The sequence below is a fragment of the Cinclus cinclus genome, chromosome 3 (assembly GCF_963662255.1).
Source record: "Cinclus cinclus chromosome 3, bCinCin1.1, whole genome shotgun sequence".
NCBI classification, from domain to species: Eukaryota; Metazoa; Chordata; class Aves; order Passeriformes; family Cinclidae; genus Cinclus; species Cinclus cinclus.
The window spans coordinates 224,011-250,378 of NC_085048.1; the positions used below are offsets into that span (position 1 = coordinate 224,011).

Sequence of the window (26,368 nt, forward strand, 5' to 3'; positions counted from 1 at the left end):
CGGCCCGCGCAGCGCCCAAGGACGCGCGAGGGCAGCGCCGTGAGAGCGCGGCTTTTCAGTCCCGGCATGCCGCGCGGCGACGTCTCATTTGCATACTCCCGCCCCCTGCCGCCGTTACCGGCCCCGGCGCTTCTGCCGGCGGTGTCAGAGCTGCGTGGTCACCATCCCGCCTGTGCCGGGACTGCGCGGTCTGCGTGCCCGCCGGACCCGCAGGAGGGCCACCCGGGCGACTCCAGCGCTGCCCCTCCTTCCTGAGGCTCGTTCCTCGTTTGCCCAGTCCCATCGAGCACTGACGCCCCGGTTCTGTCCGACTCCTGTCCCTAAGCTGTGGGGCTGGCAAAGCCGGTGGTGTGTTCGATGGCCGTTGGCGCGCCGCTGCTGAGGCGGGGAGACCCGCACTACCTTGCTCCCCCCGCGGGAGCTGCCTCCCCGGGACCCCCGGTGCCGGGATCTCAAGGTCCCTCAGTACTGCGTCCTGGGTCTCCCGTTGCCCCTACTTGCCTTCTTGCGGATGGGCTATGCAACGACCGACAGTCTCCAGTAAAAGCCCTCCCACCTCCTCTCCTCTTCCTCCCCATCCCTTCATGCACTCAGCACTGTTCCTCTGACCTCTGTCTGCCCCATCCAAGCCTTGTTTTCAGGCTCTCACAGTCCAGTTTGCTTCCAGGCTAGATTGGCTGAAGTCTTACAGACTGAAAACAGCAAGAGCAACAAACACAACAAGATCCCAATGCCGCCCCAGCACATTCCTTATTCATTCTCCATGCTCAAAAGCCATTGCTGCCCATCTAAAAGCTTTGTTCCAGGTCTTCCAAGCAGTTTGAGAAGTTCACGTTGGATTTTGTGAAAGGATATTTCTATTCTCTGCCTTTGTTCTGCAGTTGGACAGCACGTGCCACTGTCTTGGACAGGGATCCAGCACGAGCAGCTGGCATATCCCTGAGACCCCAACCAGCAGTGACAGGAAAGGAACTGGGACATTGTGTCATCTTTGGGTGGGCAAGGCCCTGTCGGGTCATGGGAGCTCGTGGGTCTGGGGTGAAATGAACACCAGTGTTTAATGGCCCCTTGCTTCCCCCGGGAGGGTGCATCAGCACTTCCATTGCACTGTGTGCACATGAGCATCCCATCCGTGGATATCTGCTCTTGCTGCACTGCTGCCAGTGCCAGATCCCCACGGTACTGGGGGTTGCTGGGCTGTGAAGGCCTCTGTGCATGGACTTTGTAGGTGCCATCCTGCTGACCTCATCTGGAGCCCTGTAAAACCATTGTCACCCAGCGAGGTCCTTTAGCCCCCACAGCCCTGCCAGTCTCTAGGAAACTGTGTCCCTTTCTCTCAGCGGGATCAGCCAGCAGCAGAGCTGTGTCCTTGAGATACACCTGGTCACCCCTGGCCCCTGTGCTTCCCCACGGGACCTCTCCCGTTGTCGGTCCAGTGGTGACCACACTCTGCCGGTGCTGCGGCTCTAGCCTGGCCCCGCAGTGCTCTGACACCGAGTCCCGGGCAGCACGACTGAACCTGATCCGGACTCATTGGCCCGGACGCGGACCGGGACCAGCAGCCGGGTCCGCTCAGCGAGGGGGAGGCAAAGGCGGCGATAGCGGTGCGGGGAAGGAGAGTGGGGGCGGGAGTATGCAAATGAGACGTCGCCGCGCGGCATGCCGGGACTGAAAAGCCGCGCTCTCACGGCGCTGCCCTCGCGCGTCCTTGGGCGCTGCGCGGGCCGGGCCGTGCGGGCCGGGGCTGGGGTTCGGGTCCGGTTGGGTGCGGGGCTGGCGGGGCTGTGGTCGGGGTGGCCGTGTGTTGTGGAGGCGTGTGGCGGGCAGGGCGGGAGGGCGGCGTGGTTGTGAAGTCATACTTACCTGGCAGGGGAGACACCATGATCAGGCAGGTGGTTTTCCCAGGGCGAGGCTCATCCCTTGCACTCCGGGTGTGCTGACCCCTGCGATTTCCCCAAATGCGGGAAACTCGACTGCATAATTTGTGGTAGTGGGGGACTGCGTTCGCGCTCTCCCCTGATACGCCAGTAATTAAAAAAAGACTGAGTGTGTGTTTGTTTGAAGTGCGGCTTTTTTTATTGCTTACAACTATCCCGGCCTGCCTTTACCCGTTTGGGGCCCGTTATTGCTGTCCGAGTCCCCGGTCTCCTGGTCCGCCCTGGCAGCCAGTCGGAGTTCGCCCAGGCTCCGGTGCTCGCCTGTGGCAGCATCGGCGACCGTGCCCTGCGGGTCGGCGGTCGGACCCTCGCCCCATGCTTTCCTCCGAGCCCCCGCCGAGCCGGTGCCCCAGGTGCCGCTGTCCCGCCCCGGAGGCGGTCCCGGCGCGGCCCCGCCCCGGATCCTCCCGCCGCCGCCGCAGCCCAGCGGCGCGCACCCCGCTCGGTCGCCGCCGCGAGTCGCCGGAGCGCACGTGGCGACGCCATGGCCCGCCTGGTGCTGCAGGATGGCTCGGTGCTGCCCGGTCGCCCCTTCGGGGCCGTCGGGGCCGCCGCGGGGGAAGTCGGTGAGTGCGTCCGGGGGCCCCGGGCCGGGCCGGGATGTCGTGGGGCGGCTCGAGACTGGCGGTGGCGCGGGAAGGAGAGGGAACGGGGGATGCGGCTCGGCCCAGGGACTCCCTCAGCTCGGAGCGGGGCCTGTCCGCGGAGCCGGGTTGGGATCGCGCCGGCTGTCCCCCCATCTCACCCCCGTCCCGCTTCCCTGCAGTGTTCCAGACTGGCATGGTGGGGTACCCCGAGGCTCTCACCGACCCCTCCTACAAGGCACAGATCCTGGTGCTCACCTACCCGCTGGTCGGTAACTACGGAGTGCCCCGGGACGAGCCCGACGCCTTCGGCCTCAGCAGGGTGAGCAGGGGGCCCGAGGGGCTGCGTGTCGGGCCGCGGTGTCGCCGGGGCAGGACGGGGCGCTGCAGGGTGCCAGGGCACGCTGGGTGGCACATGGTGGCAGGAAGAGATTGACTCCGATGCCGAGGGGCCCATCGTGCTCTGACATGGCGAGGAGTGGGGCTGGGCAGGGGAGACCGCGGTGCGCTGGGATCGGGGTGCCCTCGCGGCGTGTGGGGTGTGGGGCCGTGTGTTTCCTCACCAGGGCTGTTTCAAGGTGGGACTCTCGAACCGCTGTGACAAGGCAGGCCTGGGGCTGGGCAGAGGGGCTGCTCCAGGCCCCCAGCCCCCTCCCAGCCCCTTGGCCTCACGCTGCCCGTCCCGGGGCAGAGTCCAGCCCTGCTGCGGCCGTGCTCTGCCGGCCGCCCCACGCCGCCCCGGGAGGGTCTCGCTGTTAGCAGCCCTCTGCGGGCCTGTGCTGTGTGGGTCTCTGCTGTGTGCTGTGCTTTTGGGACCCAGCGCCCTGATCCCATGGGACAGGACATACTAGCGTGTCTGGACTTCGGTGTAGAGGCTGTAGCTGGTGGGAGTGCTGGTTTCCCATCAGCTTGGCTTGTGCTGCAGCTGTGCCAAGCTGAGGGGTCCTGTGGCGTGGGCCGTGTTGGCATGTGGGCAGTGGGCTGCAGTCCAGCAGCACTGTGAGGGCCTGGACCTCCTATCCTGGGGCTCCCTAATCCAGGGACTTTGCTGGACCAAGGCTCAGCCTCGGCGTGATAGGTGTGGGACAAGGTGGAGCAACTGACAGCCCGGCACTGGGAGGGCTGGTCCTGTGCTGTGGAAATGAGATCTGTGTTCCATGGGGCTTCTCCTGGGCTGGTGACCCCCTCTGCTTTCCCTGCTCACCGTCTGTCCCCCCAGTGGTTTGAGTCCAGCAAGATCCATGTGGCCGCACTGGTGGTGGGCGAGTGCTCAGAGACCCCCAGCCACTGGAGCGCATCGCACTCCCTGGACCAGTGGCTGAAGGAGCAGAACATCCCTGGGCTAGAAGGTGGGACTGGGGAGACAGCAGAGTAGGGTGGGGGCTATGGGTCTGCAGGTTCTGAAACCATACCCGTCTATGTTGAAATTTGCCCAGCTGAGGTTTGACCCTGTGTTGGCATCTGGGGGTGATGCTGCTGGGAACAGGGTCCTGTTGGGGTGGGCCAGGACCCCAGGATTGTGTCTCACAGCCCACTTGCAGGGGTGGATACCCGGGCGCTGACAAAGAAGATCCGTGAGAAGGGGACGCTCCTGGGGAAGCTGGTGCCGCCTGGGACCCCCGAGGGGAGCCTCTCTTTTGAGGACCCCAACACGAAGCACCTGGTGCAGGAGGTGTCACTGAAGGTGTGTGGGGTGGGGGGCAGTGGAGGGGGCTGTGGAGCCCCTCACTGGGGCTGGTCCCAGCAGCAGTCTGGGGGATCCACTCCCCTTCCCACAGGCACCACAAGTGTTCAACCCGGGCGGGTCACTGCGAGTCACCGCCCTTGACTGCGGCCTGAAGAACAACCAAATACGGTGCCTGTGCAGGCGGGGGGCCACTGTCACTGTGGTGCCCTGGGACCACCCACTGGACCCTGCGGGTGAGATGTCAGTGGTTGAGGACAATCTGGGACCCCATCAGGGGGTCTGGGAGGAATAGGGTCTGGCATAGGGGCTGTCTGAATGGTTGGTGCTGGGGACAGCAGGCAGCTGTGTCCTGCTCAGTGCCGTGGTGTGGGCAGCCTTGGTGTCACCATTCCTCGGGGCTTTGGGGATCGAGGCCCTCAGTGTGGCACCACAGGAGCAGGGCCATGGCATCGGGATGCTTTGCCATGATTGGCGTAGGGGACTCAGGACTGTGGTATTGGTGTGGCTCAGGGTGGGGGCTGCCATGGGGGACTGGCAGGGCCTTGCTGCCACTTGAATGGGTTTTGTGGGGTTAGAACACCTTGGTTGCAGCCCTGCTGGGGTGTCAGGGGAGCTACAGGCTCAGGGTGCTTCTCTGCTAGTAGTCGGGAGTGTGTGCTGTGAGCCTGTGGGGACCTTGGAGGCCCTACTTGAGGGGCTGGGGGGCCCCACTCTGACCCTGCTGCTCTCTTGACACAGACTTTGATGGGCTGTTCATCAGCAATGGCCCTGGGGACCCACAGCTCTGCCAGGAGACAGTGTCCAACCTGTGCCAGGTGCTGGATGCACCCCAGCCCAAGCCCATTTTTGGGATCTGCCTAGGACACCAGCTGCTTGCCCTGGCCCTCGGTGCCCGTACCTACAAGATGAAGTGAGTGGGGGTCCAGAGTCACCGCAGGGGTCTGGGCTGCCAGTGCTGCCTAACACCTGTCCTGTCACCCAGGTACGGGAACCGTGGGCACAACCAGCCCTGCCTGCACGAGGACACGCAGCGCTGCTTCATCACGGCACAGAACCACGGCTTCGCGGTGGACGCGGGCAGCCTCCCGCCCAGCTGGCTGCCGCTCTTCACCAACGCCAACGACGGCTCCAACGAGGGCCTCGTGCACCAGCACAAACCCTTCTTCAGGTGCGCGGGGCCACAGCAGGGGCCTGGGGCTGGGGGATGGCGGGTCATAGGGATGTGCCCTCCCTGACCCCCTCTGCAGTGTCCAGTTTCACCCCGAGCACTGCGCCGGCCCCACAGACCTGGAGGGTCTCTTTGATGTCTTCATGGAGGTGGCGCGGGACCTGCGGGATGGGCACGGCAGCGCCCACACAGGTGGGTGTGAGTGTGAGGGACAGCCGGGACCATGGGCTGGGGGCTGCAGGATGGGGCTGTGCATGGGGCTGCCCTGTGCCCAGCGTGCCACATCCCCCCAGTGCGGGAGCGCCTGCAGGAGTGGCTGAGCTACACCAAGGCACCAGCGGGGGACTTGGATGCAGCCCGGCCCCGCAAGGTGCTGATCCTGGGCTCCGGTGGCCTTTCCATTGGGCAGGCAGGCGAGTTTGATTACTCAGGCTCACAGGTGAGTGCCCACCCCAGGGCATGGGGGGTGGTAGGGGCCACAGGGATGGCAGTGGCCCAAGGCCACCAACTGTGAACCCTGTGCTCCTCACGAGGCCATCAAAGCACTGAAGGAGGAGAACATCCAGACGGTGCTGATCAACCCCAACATCGCCACAGTCCAGACCTCCAAGGGTCTGGCGGACAAGGTGTACTTCCTGCCCATCACCCCTGAGTACGTCACCCAGGTGAGCATCGTGGGCTGCTGGCTGGGACAGGGCAATTTGGGAATGCAGGGATGGTAGAGGTGGGGGATGAGTGTGGGTCTGGGATGGAGGATGGCCCAGAGCCTGATGCATCTAGGACTGGAAAGGTCTTAGGGGGCAGCCCAGGTGAAGAGGAGCTGGAAAACCCAGGACCCACCTGGTTTCTGTTCCACTGCCTTGTGCCCCCCAGGTGATCCGGAACGAGAGGCCTGATGGGGTGCTGCTGACCTTTGGGGGGCAGACGGCCCTCAACTGTGGCGTGGAGCTGACCAAGGCGGGCATTCTGGAGCGTTACCATGTGCGGGTGCTGGGCACCCCCGTTGCCTCGATTGAGATGACAGAGGATCGCAAGGTCTTTGTGGAGAAGATGGAGGAGATTGGGGAGCACGTGGCGCCCAGCGAGGCTGCTTCCTCCCTTGAGCAGGTCTGGAATGGTCTGGGGGGCTGTGGGGCAGAGCAGGGTCCTGTCCTTCCTGTTCCCAGCATGACCCCATGGCTCCCTGCAGGCGCAGGCTGCAGCTGAGCGGTTGGGGTACCCGGTGCTGGTGCGCTCTGCTTACGCCCTTGGGGGACTGGGCTCCGGCTTCGCCAACAGCAGGGAGGAGCTGGTGGCTCTGGTGAGCCAGGCCTTCACCCACACCTCCCAGGTGCTGGTGGACAAGTCCCTGAAAGGCTGGAAGGAGATTGAATACGAGGTGGTGCGAGATGCCTACAACAACTGCATCACGGTACGGGATAGAGGGAAGCTCTGGGCTGCTGCAGAGGGACAGATGTGGGGCAGGGGCTGGGGGCTCATGCTGCACTTTGTCCCCGAGGAGGATTCCCCAGTGCCTCCAAAGGTGCTGGCACAGCTGCTGTGTACCAGTGGGAGCTGCACCCTGTGCACCAGAGCCCTGCACCCCTGTGCTGGGGTGTTCACCGCAGCTATCCACCTAATGGAATACCCCGTGTATTCCAGTCCTGACTGGACAGGGGAGGATGTGGTGGGAACTGGGAGGAACCTACCACGGGCAGCACGTGGGGCAGTGGGGGAGCCCCAAGCTTACAGTGACCCCCACCCTCCCCACTGCCAGGTGTGCAACATGGAGAACCTGGACCCGCTGGGGATCCACACAGGCGAGTCCATTGTGGTGGCACCAAGTCAGACTCTGAATGACACCGAGTATTTCATGCTGAGACGCACGGCCATCAAGGTGGTGCAGCACCTGGGCATCGTGGGCGAGTGTAACATCCAGTTTGCTCTCAACCCTGAGTCAGAGCAGGTACTTGCAGCTCCCTGTGGGTTCTGGCTGCCACTCCTGATGCCCTACCAGCCATGCCCTGTGGGTCTGGGTCCTGCCCTGTGCTGTCCCACGAGGCTGTACTGCAGCAGCCTCCCATGCTGCAGCATCTCTGGGACACAGTGGGTGTCTCTGTGTCACTGGCTCGGCCTGTTCCATGGCACCCACTGCCCCTGCCCACCTGCTGCCCACAGTACTACATCATCGAGATGAACGCCCGGCTCTCCCGCAGCTCGGCCCTGGCCAGCAAGGCTACTGGTTACCCGCTGGCCTACGTGGCTGCCAAACTTGCCCTGGGCATCCCCCTGCCCCTCCTCAGGTAAGGTACCACCACCGTGCAGGACAAGGTTCTGCCCTGGTGGGGCGGCCCCAGCTGCTGACCCTGTCACCTCCTCAGGAACTCTGTCACCAACTCCACCACGGCCAGCTTTGAGCCCAGCCTGGACTACTGTGTGGTGAAGATCCCACGCTGGGACCTCAGCAAGTTCCTGCGTGTCAGCACCAAGATCGGCAGCTCCATGAAGAGCGTGGGTGAGTGCAGGGGCAGCACTGCTGGGGCACGCGGTGGGCACGAGATCCGCCTGCTCACCCCGCCTTCTGCAGGGGAGGTCATGGCCATTGGGAGGAACTTTGAGGAGGCGTTCCAGAAGGCTCTGAGGATGGTGGACGAGAACTGTGTGGGCTTTGATCACACTGTGAAGCCGGCCTCAGATATGGTGAGCACGGGGGTCTGGGTGTCTGTGCTGGCTACGCCATTCGGGGGGGAGATGTGGCCACCTGCCTCCCTCAACCACCTGCCACACTCAACCCCTGACCTGGCAGGAGCTGGAGACGCCAACGGACAAGCGAATCTTCGTTCTGGCAGCGGCGCTGCGGGCCGGGTACTCCATCGAGCGGCTCTATGAGCTGACCAAGATCGACCGCTGGTTCCTGCACAAGATGAAGAACATCACGGACCACGCGGTGCTGCTGGAGTCGTACCGTGGTAAGCAGGGCATCATGCCGCCCGCTGTGCTCAAGCGCGCCAAGCAGCTCGGCTTCTCCGATAAGCAGGTGGCCCTGGCCGTGCTGAGGTGAGATGGGGAGGGGACGGGGGGATGGCCCTGTTCTGCTCCCTGCCTCGATCCTGGCGCTCACCCGGCTTTCTGCAGCACTGAGCTGGCCGTGCGGAAGATGCGGCGTGACCTGAAGATTCTGCCGGTGGTGAAGCAGATCGACACTGTGGCAGCAGAGTGGCCGGCCCAAACCAACTACCTGTACCTGACCTACAATGGCTCTGAGCACGACCTGGCCTTCCGTGAGCCCCACGTCATGGTCATTGGCTCTGGCGTCTACCGCATTGGCAGCAGCGTCGAGTTTGACTGGTGTGCCGTTGGCTGCATCCAGGAGCTCCGCAAGGTCAGACAGGCCCCAGCACTCCGTGGAGCGAGGGGTGGGTGTCCCTGATCAGAGGACAAGACTGGGTTAGGACTGAGGGCTCTTGGCTCACATTGTCCCACCCCTCAATAGATGGGCTTCAAGACAATCATGGTGAACTACAACCCTGAGACAGTGAGCACCGATTATGACATGTGTGATCGCCTCTACTTCGATGAGATTTCCTTTGAGGTAAGGGGGCTGAGGCCCTGACAGCTGTGGGGCTGGCTGAGGGCTGGCATGGCTCTGTCCCAGCCATCCCCCCACCCCTCACGGTGCTGCAGGTGGTGATGGACATCTACGAGCTGGAGAACCCCGAGGGTGTAATCCTGTCCATGGGCGGGCAGCTACCCAACAACATTGCCATGGCCCTGCACCGGCAGCAGTGCCGCATCCTGGGCACCTCCCCAGAGGCCATCGACTCAGCTGAGAACCGCTTCAAATTCTCGCGCCTGCTGGACTCCATCGGCATCAGCCAGCCCCTCTGGAAGGAGCTGTCCAACATGGAGGTGGGGCCCAGAGAACAGGAGAGGGCTGCCTCAGGGTGGCTCTCCATGTGTAGGCTGAGGTTCCATCTCTCTCACAGTCAGCCAAGCACTTCTGCTGTAAGGTGGGGTACCCGTGTGTCGTGCGCCCTTCGTACGTGCTAAGCGGTGCTGCCATGAACGTGGCATACTCGGACAGTGATTTGGAGAAGTTCCTGAGCAACGCTGTGGCCGTGTCCAAGGAGCAGCCCGTTGTCATTTCCAAGTTCATCCAGGAGGCCAAGGTCTATCCCGGAGGCTGCTCCAGCCCCGGGTTGCCCCCTGAAAGTCCCAGCCCCCACCCCAGGGACAGGCTGTGACCGTGTTCCCGCTCACAGGAGATTGACGTGGACGCGGTGGCCTGTGACGGTGTGGTGGTGGCCATCGCCATCTCGGAGCATGTGGAGAACGCTGGGGTGCACTCGGGTGATGCCACACTGGTGACCCCCCCACAGGACATCACCCCCAAGACACTGGAGCGCATCAAGGCCATTGTCCATGCCATTGGGCAGGAGCTGCAGGTCACAGGACCCTTCAACCTGCAGCTCATCGCCAAGGTATGTGGGACTGAGGACTGCACAGTGCCAGGGGAGAGCACCCCACATCCCCAGCCTTGCATCATTCTGTCCCCTCTCTCCTAGGATGACCAACTGAAGGTGATAGAGTGCAATGTACGTGTCTCCCGCTCCTTCCCCTTTGTCTCCAAGACCCTGGGCGTGGACTTGGTGGCTCTGGCCAGCCAGGTGATCATGGGTGAGGATGTGGAGCCCGTGGGGCTGATGACGGGCACAGGCATCGTTGGTGTCAAGGTGAGTGGGGGCCACGAGGCTGGGCTGGGGTCCAGGGCCAGGCAGTCCCTGAGTGTCCCCTTGCCCCCAGGTGCCCCAGTTCTCCTTCTCACGCCTGGCGGGTGCTGATGTGGTGCTGGGTGTGGAGATGACCAGCACGGGCGAGGTTGCCTGCTTTGGGGAGAACCGCTGCGAGGCATACCTGAAGGCCATGCTCAGCACCGGCTTCAAGATCCCCAAGAAGAACATTCTGTTGACCATTGGCAGCTACAAGGTATGTGGGGTAAAACTTCTGGGAGGCTGGGGCTCTCTCTCTGCCCTCTGACCGGCCCCTGGTTCCTTTCAGAACAAGAGCGAGCTGCTGCCCACGGTGCGGACGCTGGAAAGCCTTGGCTACAACCTGTATGCCAGCCTTGGCACCGCTGACTTCTACACTGAGCATGGCATCAAGGTCAGGGCTGGGGGCCTGCAGGGCCAGGGGCCTGGAGGGCCGGGCTCACTCCCAGGGCGTTGCAGGGCCCTGACAGGGTCACTGCCTGCAGGTGAAGGCTGTGGACTGGCACTTTGAAGAGGCAGACAGCAGCGAGGCCGGTGCCCGGGAGACCCAGCGCAGCATCCTGGACTACCTGGCCGAGAACCACTTTGAGATGGTCATTAACCTCTCTATGCGCAACTCGGGGGGCCGCCGGCTCTCATCCTTTGTCACCAAGGGCTACCGCACACGGCGCCTGGCTGTCGACTACTCTGTGCCCCTCATCATTGACATCAAGTGCACAAAGCTCTTTGTAGAGGTGTGCTGGGGCACGTGGGGACCATGGGTGAAAGGAAAGGGAGCAAAGCAGGGTTGTAGAAGTCCTGTTGTGGGTGCTGTGGGGCAGGCACTGTGTGTGGGTGTCATTGTGCAGGGGTTGTTTTTGGGGTGCAGCTTGGACAGGCATCACGCTGGGCCTGCTCCTGGCCTAGGATCCTGCCTCACGCCTGCTGTTTCTTCAGGCACTGGGCCAGATTGGGGCAGCCCCTCCACTGAAGATGCATGTTGACTGCATGACATCCCAGAAACTCATCCGTCTGCCAGGTGGGTGTTCAGTGGCCCCAGGAGGGGCAGCACGGAACCAGGGCAGGGCTGGGAGCCGGCTAGGCACGTCCACAGGCACTGTGGAGAGAGACGTTTCCATGCTGTGCTGGCGGGGTGGCCCTCATCCCCCAAATCCCCTGTGGCCAGCAGCTGCCAGAGCTGACACTGACACTCCCCAGGCCTGATCGATGTCCACGTCCACCTCCGTGAGCCGGGTGGCACCCACAAGGAGGACTTTGCATCAGGCACAGCAGCTGCCCTGGCTGGGGGTGTTACTATGGTGTGTGCCATGCCCAACACCAGCCCTGCTGTCACCGATGCCACCTCTTTTGCTTTGGCACAGAAGGTGAGGAGCTACTGCCAGCCTGATGCTCACATCCCCTCCTGTGCCAGCTGTGGTGGACTCACTGTCCACGGTGGACTCATTGCTGGTGGCAGGGCTGGTCCCACCACAGCACCTACTGCCTCTTGTCCTGCAGCTGGCTGAGGCTGGGGCCCGCTGCGATTTTGCTCTCTTCCTGGGAGCTTCCCTGGACAATGCTGGCACTCTGGGCCCCCTGGCTGGGGCAGCCGCTGGGCTCAAAATGTACCTGAACGACACCTTCTCCAGCCTGAGGATGGACGACGTGTCACTGTGGATGGAGGTGAGCAGGAGGACAGGGGCTGGCACAGGGCAGATCTGCTCCTGGCACTGCTGCCCACCGGCCTTCTTCCCCCCAGCACCTGGAGCAGTGGCCGCGGCACCTGCCCATCGTGGCACACGCAGAGAGACAGACGGTGGCCGCCGTGCTGATGGTGGCCCAGCTGTACCAGCGTCCTGTGCACATCTGTCACGTGGCTCGCAGGGAGGAGGTGAGCAGGGCGAGCTGCGGGTTCCAGGGATGGAGCACGGGGCCCCGTGGGTTCCCCACTAACCATGGCTGCCCCAGATCCTCCTCATCAAGGTGGCCAAGCAGAGAGGGATCCCGGTGACGTGCGAGGTGGCCCCGCACCACCTCTTCCTGAGCCAGGACGACCTGGGGCGCCTCGGGAAGGGCCGTGCGGCCGTGCGGCCAGAGCTGGGCACCCACCAGGACGTGGAGGCGCTCTGGGAGAACATGGATATCATCGACTGCTTTGCCACTGACCACGGTAAGTCCCCCGGGATGGTGGCCTTGGGGCAGGGAAAAGTGGTGGACGCAGTCTCCAGTGACCAGCCCCATCCCGCAGCACCCCACACGGTGGAGGAGAAGCAGGGCCAGGAGCCGCCCCCTGGGTACCCTGGCCTGGAGACAATGCTGCCACTGCTGCTGACGGCCGTCTCTGAGGGGCGGCTCAGTGTGGAGGACATCGTGCAGCGCCTCTACGAGAACCCTCGCAAGATCTTTGGGCTACCACCACAGGAGGACACCTATGTGGAGGTGTGTCCTTGCCCACCCACCCCAGGTCCAGCCCCCACCCTTCTGCCTCTGACCCACTGTCCTGGCAGGTGGACCTGGAGCACGAATGGATCATCCCCAGCAGCACAATCTTCTCCAAGGCCCGCTGGACCCCCTTTGAGGGCATGCAGGTGAAGGGGACAGTGCGGAGAGTAGTCCTGCGTGGGGAGGTTGCCTACATCGATGGGCAGGTAAGGTTCTGGGTTCTTTTCTTCCTATATCGAGGGTGTCCCCCATCACAGAGGGGGTCCCCCAGTGCTGGCCCCATTTCCCCAATTCCATCTCTGCCACGGCTGCAGGTGCTGGTGCCCCCTGGCTATGGGCAGGATGTGAAGAAGTGGCCCTCAGGAGCTGCATTGCTGCCACATGGGGCCCCCACCAAGGAGAGTGTGAAGGTACCGGGGTGCAAGGAGCTGACAGGGGAGTTCCTCTTCGCCCTAGCTCCAGCTCAGTCTCTTGTTTCAGACCCCTGAGCTGTCCCGGCACGTGGCTGGTGAAGTGCTGCGTGGACGAGCCCCCAGCCCCCGGCGGCCTGGCCCCGCGGGTGACACACGCTTCCACCTTCCGCCCCGCGTCCACCGGGCCTCCGACCCCGGGCTGCCAGGTAGGGGTGCGGCCGGTGCGGTGGGCGGGCAGCGGGCACGCTGCCGGGGGGCCGGGTCTGGGACCGTGGCTGAGCGGCCCCGCTGATGCCAGCCCTTGTGTCCCGTTCAGCGTTCCGGAGGCTGGGAGCGGCGCAGCGCCCGGGCGCCCGAGGCACCGGTAATGTCGGGGGGGGACTCACTAATGGCACTAACTGCAGCCCATGAGTGCATCCCCTCCCCCAGGTGCTATGCAGGCCCCGGGCTGCCTGCGCTGCCCACCATGGGCCCCTTCTGGCACCCAGCACCAGAACTGGACGCTTAGGACAGGGCATGGCTGTGCCGCCCACTCCCCTCCCGCCCTAGCCTGCATGGCATCTCAGGGACCCCTCACCTGCCACTGTGATCTGGGGGATGGCCAGTTGGGAATTGCGGGGCATGCAGGGAGAGGGTTGCAGCACAACATGGGGCCTGGACTGCCAGAAACAGATGCTCTCTGGTCGACCATCACGCTGGCATCAGGCCCATCTTGATTTCATCTGCTGTTGCCAAATGCCAAGAGGGCTGTGCCATGCTGGCACCACTCTGGGAGGAGAGCGGGGCCTGGGTTGCTGCATCTCCCCACAGTCCCTAACACCACTGCTCCCCTCTCCCATCCAGCTGAGGACACTCGTGAGAAGGGCAGCAGGAAGCCAGTAGAACTGGGTGAGTGCAGCAGGGGACCACAGTGGGGATGCAGGGTGCATGGCTGGTAGTTGGACTCCTCAGGGCACCCCCATGGGCTGACCGGCTGCTCTCGGTGACAGATTCGGCGGTGGTCCAGGACAGCCATTTCTACCCACCGGGCCCTGTCCCCCGCCAGGCATCCCCTCAGCGTGCCCCCCACTTCCAGACCTCCCCGCTGCTGCACCCCCTCGTCGGGCAGCACGTCCTCTCTGTCCAGCAGTTCTCCAAGGAGCAGGTGCCCGGCCAGGAGGGTGCAGGGGCTGTGGGTGCCATGATGCTTCCTGTGCCCCGACTGAGCCCTGGTGCCTCCCGTACCACCTGTCCCCACAGCTGTCCCACCTGTTCAACGTGGCACACACCCTGCGCATGCTGGTGCAGAAGGAGCGCAGCCTAGACATCCTCAAGGTGAGCCATGCATGGAGTACTTCCCGGTCCCCTGGGCACCCCGAGGGAGCCCTGTACCAGGTGGCTCAGGGCTCCCCAAGGTGACAGCCTGGTCCTGCAGGGGAAGGTGATGGCGACCATGTTCTACGAGGTGAGCACACGGACCAGCAGCTCCTTTGCAGCAGCCATGAGCCGGCTGGGTGGCTCTGTCCTGTCCTTCTCCGAGGCCACATCCTCAGTGCAGAAGGGCGAGTCGCTGGCTGACTCCGTGCAGACCATGTGCTGCTATGCCGATGTGCTGGTGCTGCGGCACCCTCAGCCTGGTGCTGTCGAGGTGAGAGGGGCTGAGGGATGCTGCTTCCTTCTCTGGCGGCACTGGGGACTCTACCCCAGTGGCAGGGATGGTGACCTGTGCTATGGGGCACGGACGTGGTCCCCAGCTGGGCTGGGGTTGGGTGCTGCTCCTGTGGGGCTGGTGGTAATTGTGTCCTGCCTGTGCTCACCTGCCCTGCCTTGCTGGTGCTCCCAGCTGGCTGCCAGGCACTGCCGTAAGCCGGTGATCAATGCGGGGGACGGGGTAGGAGAACACCCCACGCAGGCACTGCTGGACATCTTCACCATCCGCGAGGAGCTGGGCACAGTCAATGGGATGACGGTGAGGCACAGGAGCCAGACGGCACAACCGGGTAGTCAAGGGGCCCTGTGTAGGCCCTGAGGGGCCATGGGCAGGCTGGGCTGACGGCTCTCCCCAGATCACCATGGTGGGTGACCTGAAGCACGGGCGCACGGTGCACTCCCTGGCCCGCCTGCTCACCCAGTACCGCGTCAACCTGCGCTATGTGACCCCGCCTGGCCTCCACATGCCCCCCGACATCACCAGCTTTGTGGCCTCCAGGGGCATCCAGCAGGTGAGGAGCAGGGTGGGGGGCTGGCCCCCACACACTCTCTGGCCCTGTACCCCACCCCAACCTTATGGTGCTGCCCCAGGAGGAATTTGGGAGCATCGAGGAAGCTCTGCCAGACACAGATGTGCTCTACATGACCCGCATCCAGAAGGAGCGCTTCCAGCGGGCTGAGGAGTACGAGGCTGTGAGTGAGGGGAACCTGGGTCCTGCTGTCCTCCAGGGGCGTGGGGACTCCCCTGTCTCAGCTCAGGGCTGTGTGTTCCCTCAGTGCTTTGGGCAGTTCATCCTCACACCCCACATCATGACCCGGGCCAAGGAGAGGATGGTGGTGATGCACCCCCTGCCCCGTGTCAACGAGATCAGGTGGGGAGGGGGGAACAGGGGTAGGGCAGGGTACTGGGGGGGCAGGGCAGGTTTGGAGGGAGTATCTGGGGTGTCTGGGAGAACGAGGTGTGGAATACACAGGGCAGAAGTGGGGGCACTCAGGGCATGGGGGCTGTAGGAGGGCAAGTTCAGGGGTCCCGGGTGGATTAGGGGGTCCCGGGCGGGTTCGGATTCCGGGGCGGGTTCGGGGGTCCCTGGTGGGTTCGGGGGTCCCGGGTGGGTTCGGGGTCCCGGGCGGGTTCGGGATCCGGGGCAGGTTCAGGGTCCCGGTCGGGTTCGGAGGTGCGGGGCGGGTTCGGGTTCCGGGGCGGGTTCGGGTTCCGGGACGGGTTCGGGGTCCCGGGCGGGTGCGGTCGGCGCCCGCTGATGACGTCATCCCGCAGCGTGGAAGTGGACTCAGACCCGCGCGCCGCGTACTTCCGGCAGGCGGAGAACGGGATGTACATGCGGATGGCGCTGCTGGCCACGGTGCTGGGCCGCTACTGACCAATAAACGCTCTCGGTCGCGATACGACATCGCGCCGCGACACGCGTCACCGCGCCGCGACTCGCGGGGCCATGGCAGCGCTGTGGAGGGGCTGCGGGCGGCTGCTGGCGCGGCGGCCCGGGGCGGCGCAGGCGCTCACAGCCGGTAAGGGACGGGATGGGCTCGGCCCTGAGACCCCCGGCCCCGCACACGGCCCCCTTGACCTGTCCCCGGTACGCCGATTCCCTTCCCTGCACACGGCCACAGCCTCGGGCGGCACGGCCCCCCCCCCAGCACCTCGCCCCGCTCTGTGGGCACCGTCAGCCCCGCGGGAGCCAGGGCAGGGCACGGCTGGGGGGCTTCCAGTGCTTCGGGGGCTTGTCTTAGGGGGAAGAGGTGCTGCCATGCCCCAGGCTCAGCAGGGAGCCCCTTGTGTCCCGTGGCCCACTCCCGGTTCAGGAGATCTGTGGCGGGGATCTGTGCTGGAGCCAGAATGCAAATGGGGACTGTAAGGAAGGGCAGCTCTCACACCCATACCGGGGGGGTTGTGCTGGGGACCCTCCTCCCGTGGGAGAGCGTGAATGCTGAGCTGTAGCACTGGGAACTCATGAGGGCTCAGCTCTTTCATGTTTGCCAGCACTCGGTGGCAAAGGCATAGAGGTGCTGCATGAGGAGATTCAATCTTCCTAATACTGCTGCTTGCAGAGCTGTGAGCTGCCATGAGAGCTGGTGTTGGCTCATGGCTCTGCTGCTCCAAGGATTTGCAGCCCTGGGGTACCAGGCAGCTCTGCCCCGCCCCCCATGTGCTGCCTGCCCCGATCCTGGGTCGTGGGAGACCATGTCCTGCTTGTGCTGTGTATTCTTGGTACTGTGTAGGGGATGTGCTACACTGATGGTTGGGAGCTGGGTGGGTCCTCTTTGTTCTCCTTGCTGCACCTCCTGCTTGCAGCCTCCCTGTCACACCACTTCACCCCTGCCCTGCCACTGCTGTCCCTGCCCTCCTGCTCCCACCAGCCCAGAATGCTGGGAAAGCAACCCCGGGGTCTGGGAGTGCCCTGCTGAGCTGGAGGCTCCCCTCACTGTGCAGTGTCTGGCACTCAACCCTGATAGCCGTGGAGGGGGTGGCATAGTGCCCCCCTGCCTGGCTGCTGGGGCCCTGCCAGGCCTCTTAGCTGCTCCTGCTGTTATTTTTATCGAATGTCATGGAGTCTATTGCTGGTGCCTGTGGCACCCAGTGCTACTGGCAGCACGTCCCCCTGTGCTTGGCAGGAGGCCAGGGTAGGGCTGGGATGGGCTTCCCAGGGCTGGCCCTGCCCACACCTCTCTTGCCCGCTGTGGCCCTGGACTGGTTCTGGCCTGGGCTCTGCTCTGCCTGTTGCTGCTTCCCATGGGAGCTGGCACTGCTGTGACCCAGCCCCCTACACCCAGGGCTCTGCCAGCCTGCGGGGGTGCGGGGCTGAGCCGTGGCACGGCACAGCCTCTCTGCAAATGATGGACTGGTGCTGGATATGGTTCCACCAGCCCAGAAGTTTCTGCCCTCGGGCTGGGCTCTCACTGCTGCAGCAGGTGCCCAGCTCCAACCAGGAGGGCAGGAGCGCTCCTGCTCTCTTCGGAGCTTCCACAAGTGATCTCCATCCATGGCCAGGCTCAGCCCCTCGTTGCTGGCTGTGCAAGGGTCCGTGCAGCTTCCTGGGTCCTGTGCTCTGTGCCAGATGCATCCCAACCTCCAGCTCTGCCTTCTCTTGCTGCTCCCTGTGACCCCAGTGCTGCCAGCTGGGGCCAGGCCAGGGAGCTGCTGGCAGTCGGCTGTGCCCACTGTGTCCAGCCACACTTGCTAGCTGAGCTGCTGTCAGAGGGCTCCAGGGTCAGGCAGGGCTTTACCTCCTGTATCCTGGGCCCTGGGCCAGGCTGCCAGCAGGGCCTGGACACAGTGGGCAGTAGCACGTGCCTGCAGCCGTGACCCTCCTGTCCCTCTCTGCCTGTGGAGAGCAGTCCCCTGCTCCTGCCATGGTAATGCTGTGGGCATGAAGATGGTGCCCTACTTAGGTTTGGGCCCCATTCAGAGTCATCTGGTTACAAGAACATTAACCTGGGGGTTGGCTAGGCTCCCCAGGCACCAGGTTTGGCTGGGATGAAAGCTCCAGTCCCGCACAGGAGCTGTGGCTGGGCTGTACTGGTGGCACCCTGGGCAGGCACTCTTGCCAAAGCCATTGCAGTGGGCTGGATCTGGCTGCATCCCCAGGCCCGCGAAGGGATGCACAGACAGGTCTCTCCCTCCCGGCACAGCTGCATCACTTCTGGGCACTGTACCCAGAACCTTCAGCACTGGATAAGTAACAGTGGTGCCTACCGTGTTCTGCATGAGTGCTGTGCCCCTGCACCCAGCTCCTGGGAGTGCAGCTCCTGGCGGAGTGCAGCTCCGGGGAGTGCAGCCTGCACAAGCAGTCAGTGCCCTGGGTGTGCTGGCCTGCAGTCCAGTGCCTGCCTTCACCCCTGCCCGGTGCTGCTGTGGCCTGTGAGCTGGTGGGGCTGCTCTGCCATCATGGGGGGTTGTGGGGGTCTCTCAGGGCTGGGGGACAGACCTCAGATTCTGGGGCTGCTCTGGGGTGGGAGATGAAGCCTGTGAAGCAGCAGGTGGTGCTGGGAGAGCAGCAGTTCTGTGGGGCTGAAAAGCCTGGTCTGGCGCTGCCGGTGAGCATCGGGAAGGGACCACATGGCATGGTGTGGGGACAGGAAGCTGGGCCCTTGTCCGTGAGGAACCACTGACGAAGTCCCTGAGGTAGCGTTGGTACCGAGCTGGTCGTGCCTGGGGCTGCTGGGGCTGGCGTCTGTCAGGCTGAGGACTTGCTGGGCTCAGGGCTTCCAAGGACGGAACAGAGCAGCAGCGGGGCTGGAGACCTGCCAGGGAACCGTCCCGGGGGGAGTGGGGAGAGGGAGCAGGAGCTGCCGGGGCCGGGGGAGCAGCTGGAGGGGGCAGCACTGGGCCAACTGAGTTGCGTCGAAGGGGTCAGGGGTGTAGGATGGAGCGGGAGCTGCCAGAGACCCAGCCGGGCAGCACCCCACCGGGGACACTGATCTAGAAACAGGACCAGGATCTGTGCCAGCAGCAAGCTCTGGCAAGGGGCTGGGACAGCCTGGGCAGTGGGGGCCACGTTCTGCCCATCCTGGCTGGTGGGGTGGGGGGCACAGGCAGAGAGCTGCTCTCCAGGAAGGGGATTGCAGTCGGCAGTCTGCCCGGTGTCCAGCAAGAGGTTTGGGGGTGTTGTGGGAAAGGCTGCAGTGGTGATCGTGGGTAGCAGCTGGGGAGGGTGTGTACTGAGAGCCCTAGGCACCGTGGACCCTGAGTGACAGGTCAGCCCATGTCTGGGTCACAGGGAGGAGGTGCAGCTGGACACTGTTTTGACCAGAGATGCTGCCGTGTCCTGGGGCCTGAGGCTCTTGGCAGGGTGGGATGCCTGTGCCATGGGGTTTGGTGCAGGCAGTGGGGAGCTGCAGCCAGAGCAGAGCCAGCAGGGCTGGGGCAGGCTCAGGCATCCTGGGGCAGGGGTCAGCAGCAGTGGTGCTGGGGCAGGGGACCCAGCTGTGGGCAGGTCACACAGGGGTGTCCCTGCCTAAATGGGCTGTGCTGGTTACAGGGGCCCTCATGGGAGCTGGGGATGTGATTGCACAGCAGCTGGTGGAGCAGCGGGGGCTGCATGGGCACCACTGCCCCCGCACCCTGAAAATGATGGCCATTGGCTTTTGCTTTGTGGTGAGTGGGGATGGGATGGGATGGGATGGGATGGGATGGGATGGGATGGGATGGGATGGGATGGGATGGGATGGGATGGGATGGGAGCTCCTTCAGGGTGGGACCATGGTGGTACAGTGTGAGTTGGGTCATTCTGGTGCCACCTCCAGCAGCTATGGCAGGGCCAGTTCTGTGGAGCAGGAGCAGCACAGGACAAGCTTGTCTTTGTGGTCCAGAGCTGGAGCATGGCTATGTAACCAGGCCTGAAGACTCCAGCCCTGACCCCTGTGACCAGTGAGGGTGGATCCTGCTCCTCACCCCCTGGCTCCTGCAGGGCCCTGTTGTGGGCAGCTGGTACAGGATCCTGGATTGGCTCATCCCAGGGAATACAAAAGTTGTGGTTGTGAAGAAAGTGATCCTGGACCAGGTTGGTGTGACATGGGTGAGGGTGTTGCATGGGACTGGGGCAGCGGGATGGGACAGTGGGGACAGCCATGTCCCTGTGGCACGTTTCCAGCTGCTCTGAGAGCCCAGTGCCTCAATGAAGTGGAGGGCTGGGGTGGGCATTTTCACAGAGGCTGCCCATGGCCAGCCTGGCTCCAAGCACCACGAGCTCCTGAGCATTGGCCATGGCTCCTCTCTGGCAGGGGGGTTTCGCGCCCTGCTTCCTCGGCTGCTTCCTGGCTGTCACAGGGGCCGTGAACGGGCTGTCGGTGCAGGATATCTGGTCCAAGATCCAGCAGGTATGTGCTGCTGCCCTGGGCAGCTCCTCCCTGTGTGCTGCTGCCCTGATGGCCACTCCCATTTGTATCTGTGCCCATGCCCTGGGTCCCAGGGCCCTGGGTGTGTTGGCTTCCCAGTGCTGCCAGTTCAAGTACTGGTGCCAGGGCCAGTTCTTCTGGCATGGGTGTCCTGTGGGTGAGTACTGGGGTCTCACCTGGGCCAGACACAGGTGCCGTGGGCATGCTGTCCAGCCCTGCTCCTGGCTGGGTCTCCAGAGCAATTATTGAGATGACTCCCATTAACAGTAATTGCTGGAAACCAGTGTGAACACTGCGTCAGCATGTCCAGAGTGAGTCACTGGGGAGTGGGTGCCCACCTGCCACAGGATGAGGCACATTAGGGTGGTCGCTTGGCTGCCAGGAGTGGCAACACCAGCCTCTCTCACTGATGCTGCCAGAGCTGTGTGAGCAGCCCCAGCCTGGCTGGAGCTCTGCCTGAGTGTCACCACCCAGGGTTCATTCCTCTGCATGGGGGCACCCAGTCACCAGCCCGCTACACAGTGGGCTGCCAGTATGTGTCCCTCATCCTGCCCCAGAGTTCAGGAAGCAGATCCTGGGGCAGGATCACATCATATCTGCTTTCGTCAGGCTCTGTGCAAGCCTTGCCTTGCCTTGCCTTCCCCAGGGAATCCTGCCGTGGCTGGTGATGCGTGCGAGCTGTGGCTCCTGGCGAGCCCTGACCTGGAAGGGGTTGATGGGCTGGGGGCTGGGCAGCAGCGCTGGCAGCACCTTCACTCCTGGCTTGGGGCGCATCCGCCTCTCCCCACGCAGAGGAAGCGTCAGCAGAGCATCCATCACCAGCACCCGCTCACCCCGTCCTGGGCTGCTGGCCAGCGCCAGGAGGAGCCCGGCCTCCTGGCTGAGTCACGGCCAGGCTGCATGAGGGACTTGTCCTGCTGCCATGGGACAGGGATGCAACACGGCCGTGGCTATGGCACCAGGACAAGGCAGCACCTTGGACTCCCAAAGCTCAGTGCCCTTTTCCATTTCTGCACGTGGTGCCCAGGAGGGGGCTGGAGGAGCACCAAGCCAGAAAGGGGTTCAGCCCCCACTGGGGAGACAAGCCATCTGCCCCTGTGCCCTGGCTATGGCACAAAGGACTCTCAGTGGGGATGGCTCTGGTCACCCTCTCCCTGCCACCCTCATAGCTGCAGGAAGGCATGGGCAGGGCTGCAGGGGCTCTGTGCCCAGCACTGTGAAGTTGGGGGTCCAGTAGCAAGGATGCGGGCCCTCTGAATGCTCACACCTCCTTTTTCTTGCAGGACTACATGGATGCCCTGGTGACCAATTACTGTGTGAGTGCTGGCAGATCTGTGTCCCTGTCCCGTCTCCTCCATGGGGCTGCCATGGGCTCTGTGGGACACCCTGAGTAGCAGGCAGGGTACTCACACACACCAGGTGGGTGTGGGGCCAGGACCCTGACAGGGCTCATCACCACTCCTCCCCTTCTCTGCCCAGATCTGGCCACCCGTGCAAATTGCGAACTTCTACTTTGTGCCCCTGCAGCACAGGTAGTGTTGTGGCCCTGGCACCCAGTCCCTGTCCCCTGAGCCAGCAATGCAGACCCTGTCCCCTCTGTCCCCAGGCTGGCTGTTGTGCAGTGTGTTGCCATCGTCTGGAACTGCTACCTGTCCTGGAAAGCGAATCGGATGTGAGGCAGGAGCCGTGTCCCTTCCCTGTCCCCAGCCTGTGCTCTGCCTGACCCCTCAGAGTGGGCATGCATGGCCGTGGACAGGCTGGGACATGCAGGGTCCTGGCAGCAGCCATCCCACTCTTTTCTCAGGGGAACAATATCCCCTGTGGCTGCAGCCCCCACTGCCCCAGGGAGAAGATGGTGCCAAGACAGGCCTGGATCTGCTCTAGCCATGCTGTGCAGCAGCTCTGCCTACGATGCACTTCTCCATCTGTGCTCAACCACTCCCGAGCCCTTGCCTGCCTCAAGTGTCACTGACCTCCCCCATGGCACATCCTGAGGGAAAAGAGGAGTGGAAATGGAGCAGGGCTGGCTCTGGGCTGGCTGTGCCATGGGCAGAGAACTGGGGTCACTGCAGGCTGGGGATGCTCCCGTGAATATGGAGTTTGCTGTGGCTCTGCTGTGAGCAGTTGGGGCATCAATAAATTATGATCTTCACTTGTGATTCCCATGGCCCTTGGGCTTGTGGCCTGCCATGCCCCCCAGGCCCTGAAGATGTGCTTCCAGAGCAACAAGTCCACTGTGCCTCATCTCAGGGCATCGAGCATGGGGCTAGGGACTGCAGGCTGCTGGGGTGGTCTGCCCCACTGGCTAGAGAGGGGAGTGGACTCTGATAGAAGGTGGATGGGGATTCAGGAGGTCATCAGGTCCCACTGCAGCTGTTCCATGGGCTGTGATGGTGCCTCCACAGCTTCAGAGCAGTGAAATGAGGTCGATGGAGCCAGAGTCGTGATGCTGGATGCGGAGTCCCCCCAGGGTCAGGGCATGCTTGATGCAGGGCTGTGCGTCCAGGGAGGGTTCAGAAAGGGTTTGAGGACAGGGCTGGAGGTGGGTCTGTGACAGCCACAATCCACCTGTGCCATGTCTGAGACAAGCCTGCCTGTTGTGCCAGAGAGAAGCCCTGTGGAGCTGCCATGGCCTGCCCTGCTGCCCCAGGGGATGTGTCCCCATGCTCACCCTAGATGGCAGCAAGCAGACACAATCCAGCTCCCATAGTGTCCCTGCCCAGCACACCCTGACCAGGGGCTCCAAGTGGAGCTGGTGGGACCATGGTGGTTTATCTCACCTCTGTGGAGCCCTGAGCCCTGGCCTGCTCACCTGTGCTAGTGCAGCCCCACACAGCTGGACAGAGCCGTGCCCATGCTGCCAGCACCACCTGGGCTCTGCCTGCATGGCCTTCATGAAGGGGGATTCACCATCTGTCCTCCACCCTCATCCTCCCCACGGTCTGCTTCTGTGCTGAGTCCAGCTTTGAGGCTGCTCCAGCCACGTCGATACAACCTGAAACATAGGAGGCAAATCCTGCACAGGCCTGAGGGGTGAGGCAGGGGACAGGAGGGTCTGCAGCTGCAGCCCTCCTCCCCCCCAGAAATGCTCAGTGGAGGGACACAGTACTGGGGCCAGGTGATGGGGCCAAGCACGGATGTCACCAGTACTTGTGGGGCCACGGGTTCTGTGTGGGGCTCAAGCTCTCTACAGCCAGTGAGGTGGCAGGAATTTGCAGCTCTGAGGTGTTGAACCTCTTGCAGCTCCCTCTGGGGGTGCAGGAGACTCTCACTGTCAGCAGTGAGAGAGCTGAGAGCATGGCAAGAGCCACATGGAATGAGCCACTTGTCCCCAGGAGCAGCCACCCCAGCATGGGGCTGCCAGGGCTCGGGGGGCTGAGCCCAGCCCCTGCTGAGGGTCCTGCCCTGTCCCTGCAGGAAGTCGTCCCCGGTGCCAGCCTTCATCCCGGATCACGTCATGGGGGCATGACACCATGTGCTGCTCGCTGCGGGCAGGGCCGTGCCCCACCGCCCCTGTGCCACCTGGGGGGGACACGCTGTGCCAGGGGCCAGGCTGAGCCTCTGAGCCCGGCTCTGCCCCACACTGGCACTGTGGAAGGAGCCTGGTCTGGCACCTACGCCAGCATGGGCGCTGGGTGTCAGCTCAGCTACACTCTGCTGGCAGGTGTGTGGAGCACTCGGGGGGCTGCCGGCAGGGGTGTGGAGCACTCGGGGGGCTGCTGGCAGCGGTGCGGAGCACTCAGAGGGAATGCCAGCAGTGTGGTGCACTCAGGGGCGCTGCCAACAGTAGTGTGGAGCCCCAGCAGCCACCTCACCATTTGGCAGCGGTGCCGGTGCCCCGATGGAACACCCTGCATCCAGCACGGCGCTGCCGGCTCCGGTGCCTTCATTCTATGACTCACAGGACTTGGCCGGTGCTACCGCTGCGCTCGGGGCGTCTGCGGCCTCGGCCCGGCGGTTTGACCTCGGCACCGCCCGCTCTGGACACTGAGCCACAGCCGGGCTGGGGGTCCCAGCCGTGACAGTCCCGTACCGGAGCTCCCGGTGCTCGGGGTGTCCCCACCCCCGCCCAGGGCATCCCCCCTCCGCCCCGGGTCACTGCTTGGACGCCGCTGCTCGGTGCGGTCGTTCCGCCCGGGAACGCGAGGGTTCCACGGCGGGAAGCCGCGGCTCAGCCCGGCACAGCTCACTGAGGGCTCACCAGGAGCTCACCTGTACAGCACCCCGGCCCCGGCGCCCCAGCGCACCCCGGCCCTTCAGCACCGCGGACAGCGGCGGAGAATGAGGCTGAGGATGCGGCAGAGCCGGGAGAGGGACCGGGGAAACCGGGAGAGCGGGCAGACGAGGATTGGCACGGCCCGAGGCACCTGCTCTCACCGGCCCCGGGCCCCGCCGTTCCTCTTAGGTGGGCGTCAGAAAAGAATCAGAGCGGTGGCTCCCGAAACGGAGCAGAGCGGTCTCTGCCGCTCCGCCCCTCTGTCCCTCAGCCCCGTCCCGCTCCCCGCCGTCCCGGTGCCCCCCTCTCCCCCCCTCCCGCCGCCCGGTGCGTGTCGGGCTCTGACGTCAGCCCCGGCTCCCGGACCGATATAACCCCCGGCCGCGCCGCCGGCTCAGCTCCCGCGGGACGGATCGCTCTCGCCCCTCCGCCAGCACCGGCAGGAACAGGGCACGGGCGCAGCGCACCGGGTACGGGACGGGGCTTGGGAACCGGGCAGGGACAGCGCCGGGGCCAGGGGGGCGCGGAGGGGACGGAACGGGGCGGCCGGGAGCGGAGAGGGATCGGCGCGGGACGGTCCCCGCTCCGCCGGGGCCGCGATTCCCGTCGGGTTTCCGCAGCCGCGCCGGTCTCTGCTGTGGCGCTGAGCTCCTGGCCCCGTAGGTGCGGAGGGACCGAGGATGCGGCGGGCACTGCTCACCCTTCTGCTGCTGCTCGCCCCGATCCCGCCGCCCGCCGCCGCCCGGCCCGCCACCACCGACGGCTCCATGCCGGCGGCCCCGATCGGGGCTCAGGACCACCCGCTCTGGCCGCCGCTGGCGCCGCCGCCCTCGGAGCCGTGGCGAAGGCGGCGGGACGAGCCACCGCTCTCCATCGACCTCACCTTCCACCTCCTGCGGCACCTCTTGCTGCTCGCCCGCGCCCAGAGCCAGCGCGCCCGCGCCGATTCCAACCGCCGCATCCTCGACGCCGTGGGGCGCTGACACCTCGGAACTCCCGGATGCCCCGAACCCCCCGTAACCCTGGGGCTGCACCGGCTCCAGCCACCGCCTCGGCCTCTGCACCTTAGGGCGCTCGGCACCAACACCGGCACGGGCTGAACCCTCCTCAGCCCCAGCGCCGGGGCGAGTGCGAGCGGGACCGGCCCCGAAACCGGCCCGCACCGATTTTGTAATAAAACGTGGTGGAAAGCCGAGGCGTGAGCGAGTGAGGGGTGGGGGCAACGGGGGCTGTGCAGGGCCAGGGACTGGGCAAACTGGGAGTGTGCTCACCAGGAGTGGGCTCACCGGGAATGGGGAATGGGCTTATGAGGAATGAAGAAGGGGCTCACCAGGGATGGGGAAACAGACTCATTCAGAGTGGTGGAATGGGATTACCAGGAAGGGACAAACAGACTCACTGGGAGTAGGGAAAGGGCTCACTGGAAAGGGAGAAAGGTCTCAGGAGTAGGGGACAGGATGAGCTGGGCCAGCAGCACAAACCCCCCAGCGCTGGGAACAAGGCTGTGTGTGTTCTGGGTCAGCAGGTGACACACCATGTTCTTCAGGGTGAGAGGATGAGATACTCACAGCCCCACCAGGTGTGGGAGCACATGGGGCAGAGGGATAGGAAGAGTGGGTCCTCACCACCAGTGAGGGAGGCACAGGAGGGCTGCA

General features: G+C 64.3%; 3 protein-coding genes and 1 non-coding gene across 6 annotated transcripts; all 4 read left to right on the forward strand.

Annotated features, from left to right (window-relative positions):
- The first annotated feature begins 1,855 nt into the window (after positions 1-1,855).
- On the forward strand, positions 1,856-2,019 carry LOC134042845 (U1 spliceosomal RNA). The gene has a single exon (XR_009933110.1). It is a non-coding gene; the product is annotated as a U1 spliceosomal RNA (small nuclear RNA).
- A 402-nt stretch (positions 2,020-2,421) lies between these two features.
- Positions 2,422-16,039, forward strand: CAD (carbamoyl-phosphate synthetase 2, aspartate transcarbamylase, and dihydroorotase). 2 transcript variants are annotated; one of them, XM_062488320.1, is made up of 45 exons: positions 2,422-2,503; positions 2,704-2,843; positions 3,741-3,870; positions 4,063-4,205; positions 4,300-4,441; positions 4,947-5,118; positions 5,191-5,376; positions 5,456-5,568; positions 5,670-5,815; positions 5,910-6,041; positions 6,250-6,483; positions 6,566-6,787; positions 7,133-7,321; positions 7,534-7,658; positions 7,737-7,870; positions 7,943-8,055; positions 8,162-8,412; positions 8,491-8,737; positions 8,849-8,947; positions 9,040-9,264; positions 9,342-9,524; positions 9,618-9,836; positions 9,921-10,088; positions 10,159-10,341; positions 10,414-10,518; positions 10,610-10,858; positions 11,061-11,142; positions 11,322-11,488; positions 11,622-11,786; positions 11,863-11,994; positions 12,072-12,273; positions 12,352-12,542; positions 12,611-12,751; positions 12,860-12,955; positions 13,026-13,036; positions 13,082-13,164; positions 13,802-13,846; positions 13,948-14,102; positions 14,198-14,272; positions 14,373-14,585; positions 14,781-14,906; positions 15,004-15,159; positions 15,239-15,340; positions 15,425-15,519; positions 15,924-16,039. In XM_062488320.1, the coding sequence occupies exons 1-45, from the start codon at positions 2,422-2,424 to the stop codon at positions 16,024-16,026; spliced, it is 6,672 nt and encodes a 2,223-aa protein (XP_062344304.1). In that variant the 3' UTR covers positions 16,027-16,039. The 2 variants fall into 2 exon arrangements, with proteins under 2 accessions (XP_062344304.1, XP_062344305.1); XM_062488321.1 differs by lacking the exon at positions 7,133-7,321.
- A 34-nt stretch (positions 16,040-16,073) lies between these two features.
- On the forward strand, positions 16,074-22,664 carry MPV17 (mitochondrial inner membrane protein MPV17). 2 transcript variants are annotated; one of them, XM_062488322.1, is made up of 7 exons: positions 16,074-16,171; positions 19,642-19,757; positions 20,071-20,163; positions 20,384-20,479; positions 21,781-21,813; positions 21,977-22,029; positions 22,104-22,664. In XM_062488322.1, the coding sequence occupies exons 1-7, from the start codon at positions 16,099-16,101 to the stop codon at positions 22,171-22,173; spliced, it is 534 nt and encodes a 177-aa protein (XP_062344306.1). In that variant the 5' UTR covers positions 16,074-16,098; the 3' UTR covers positions 22,174-22,664. The 2 variants fall into 2 exon arrangements, with proteins under 2 accessions (XP_062344306.1, XP_062344307.1); XM_062488323.1 differs by lacking the exon at positions 20,384-20,479.
- Positions 22,665-24,794: 2,130 nt separating this feature from the next.
- Positions 24,795-25,814, forward strand: UCN (urocortin). The gene has a single exon (XM_062488324.1). The coding sequence runs from the start codon at positions 25,394-25,396 to the stop codon at positions 25,694-25,696; it is 303 nt and encodes a 100-aa protein (XP_062344308.1). The 5' UTR covers positions 24,795-25,393; the 3' UTR covers positions 25,697-25,814.
- Positions 25,815-26,368: the final 554 nt, after the last annotated feature.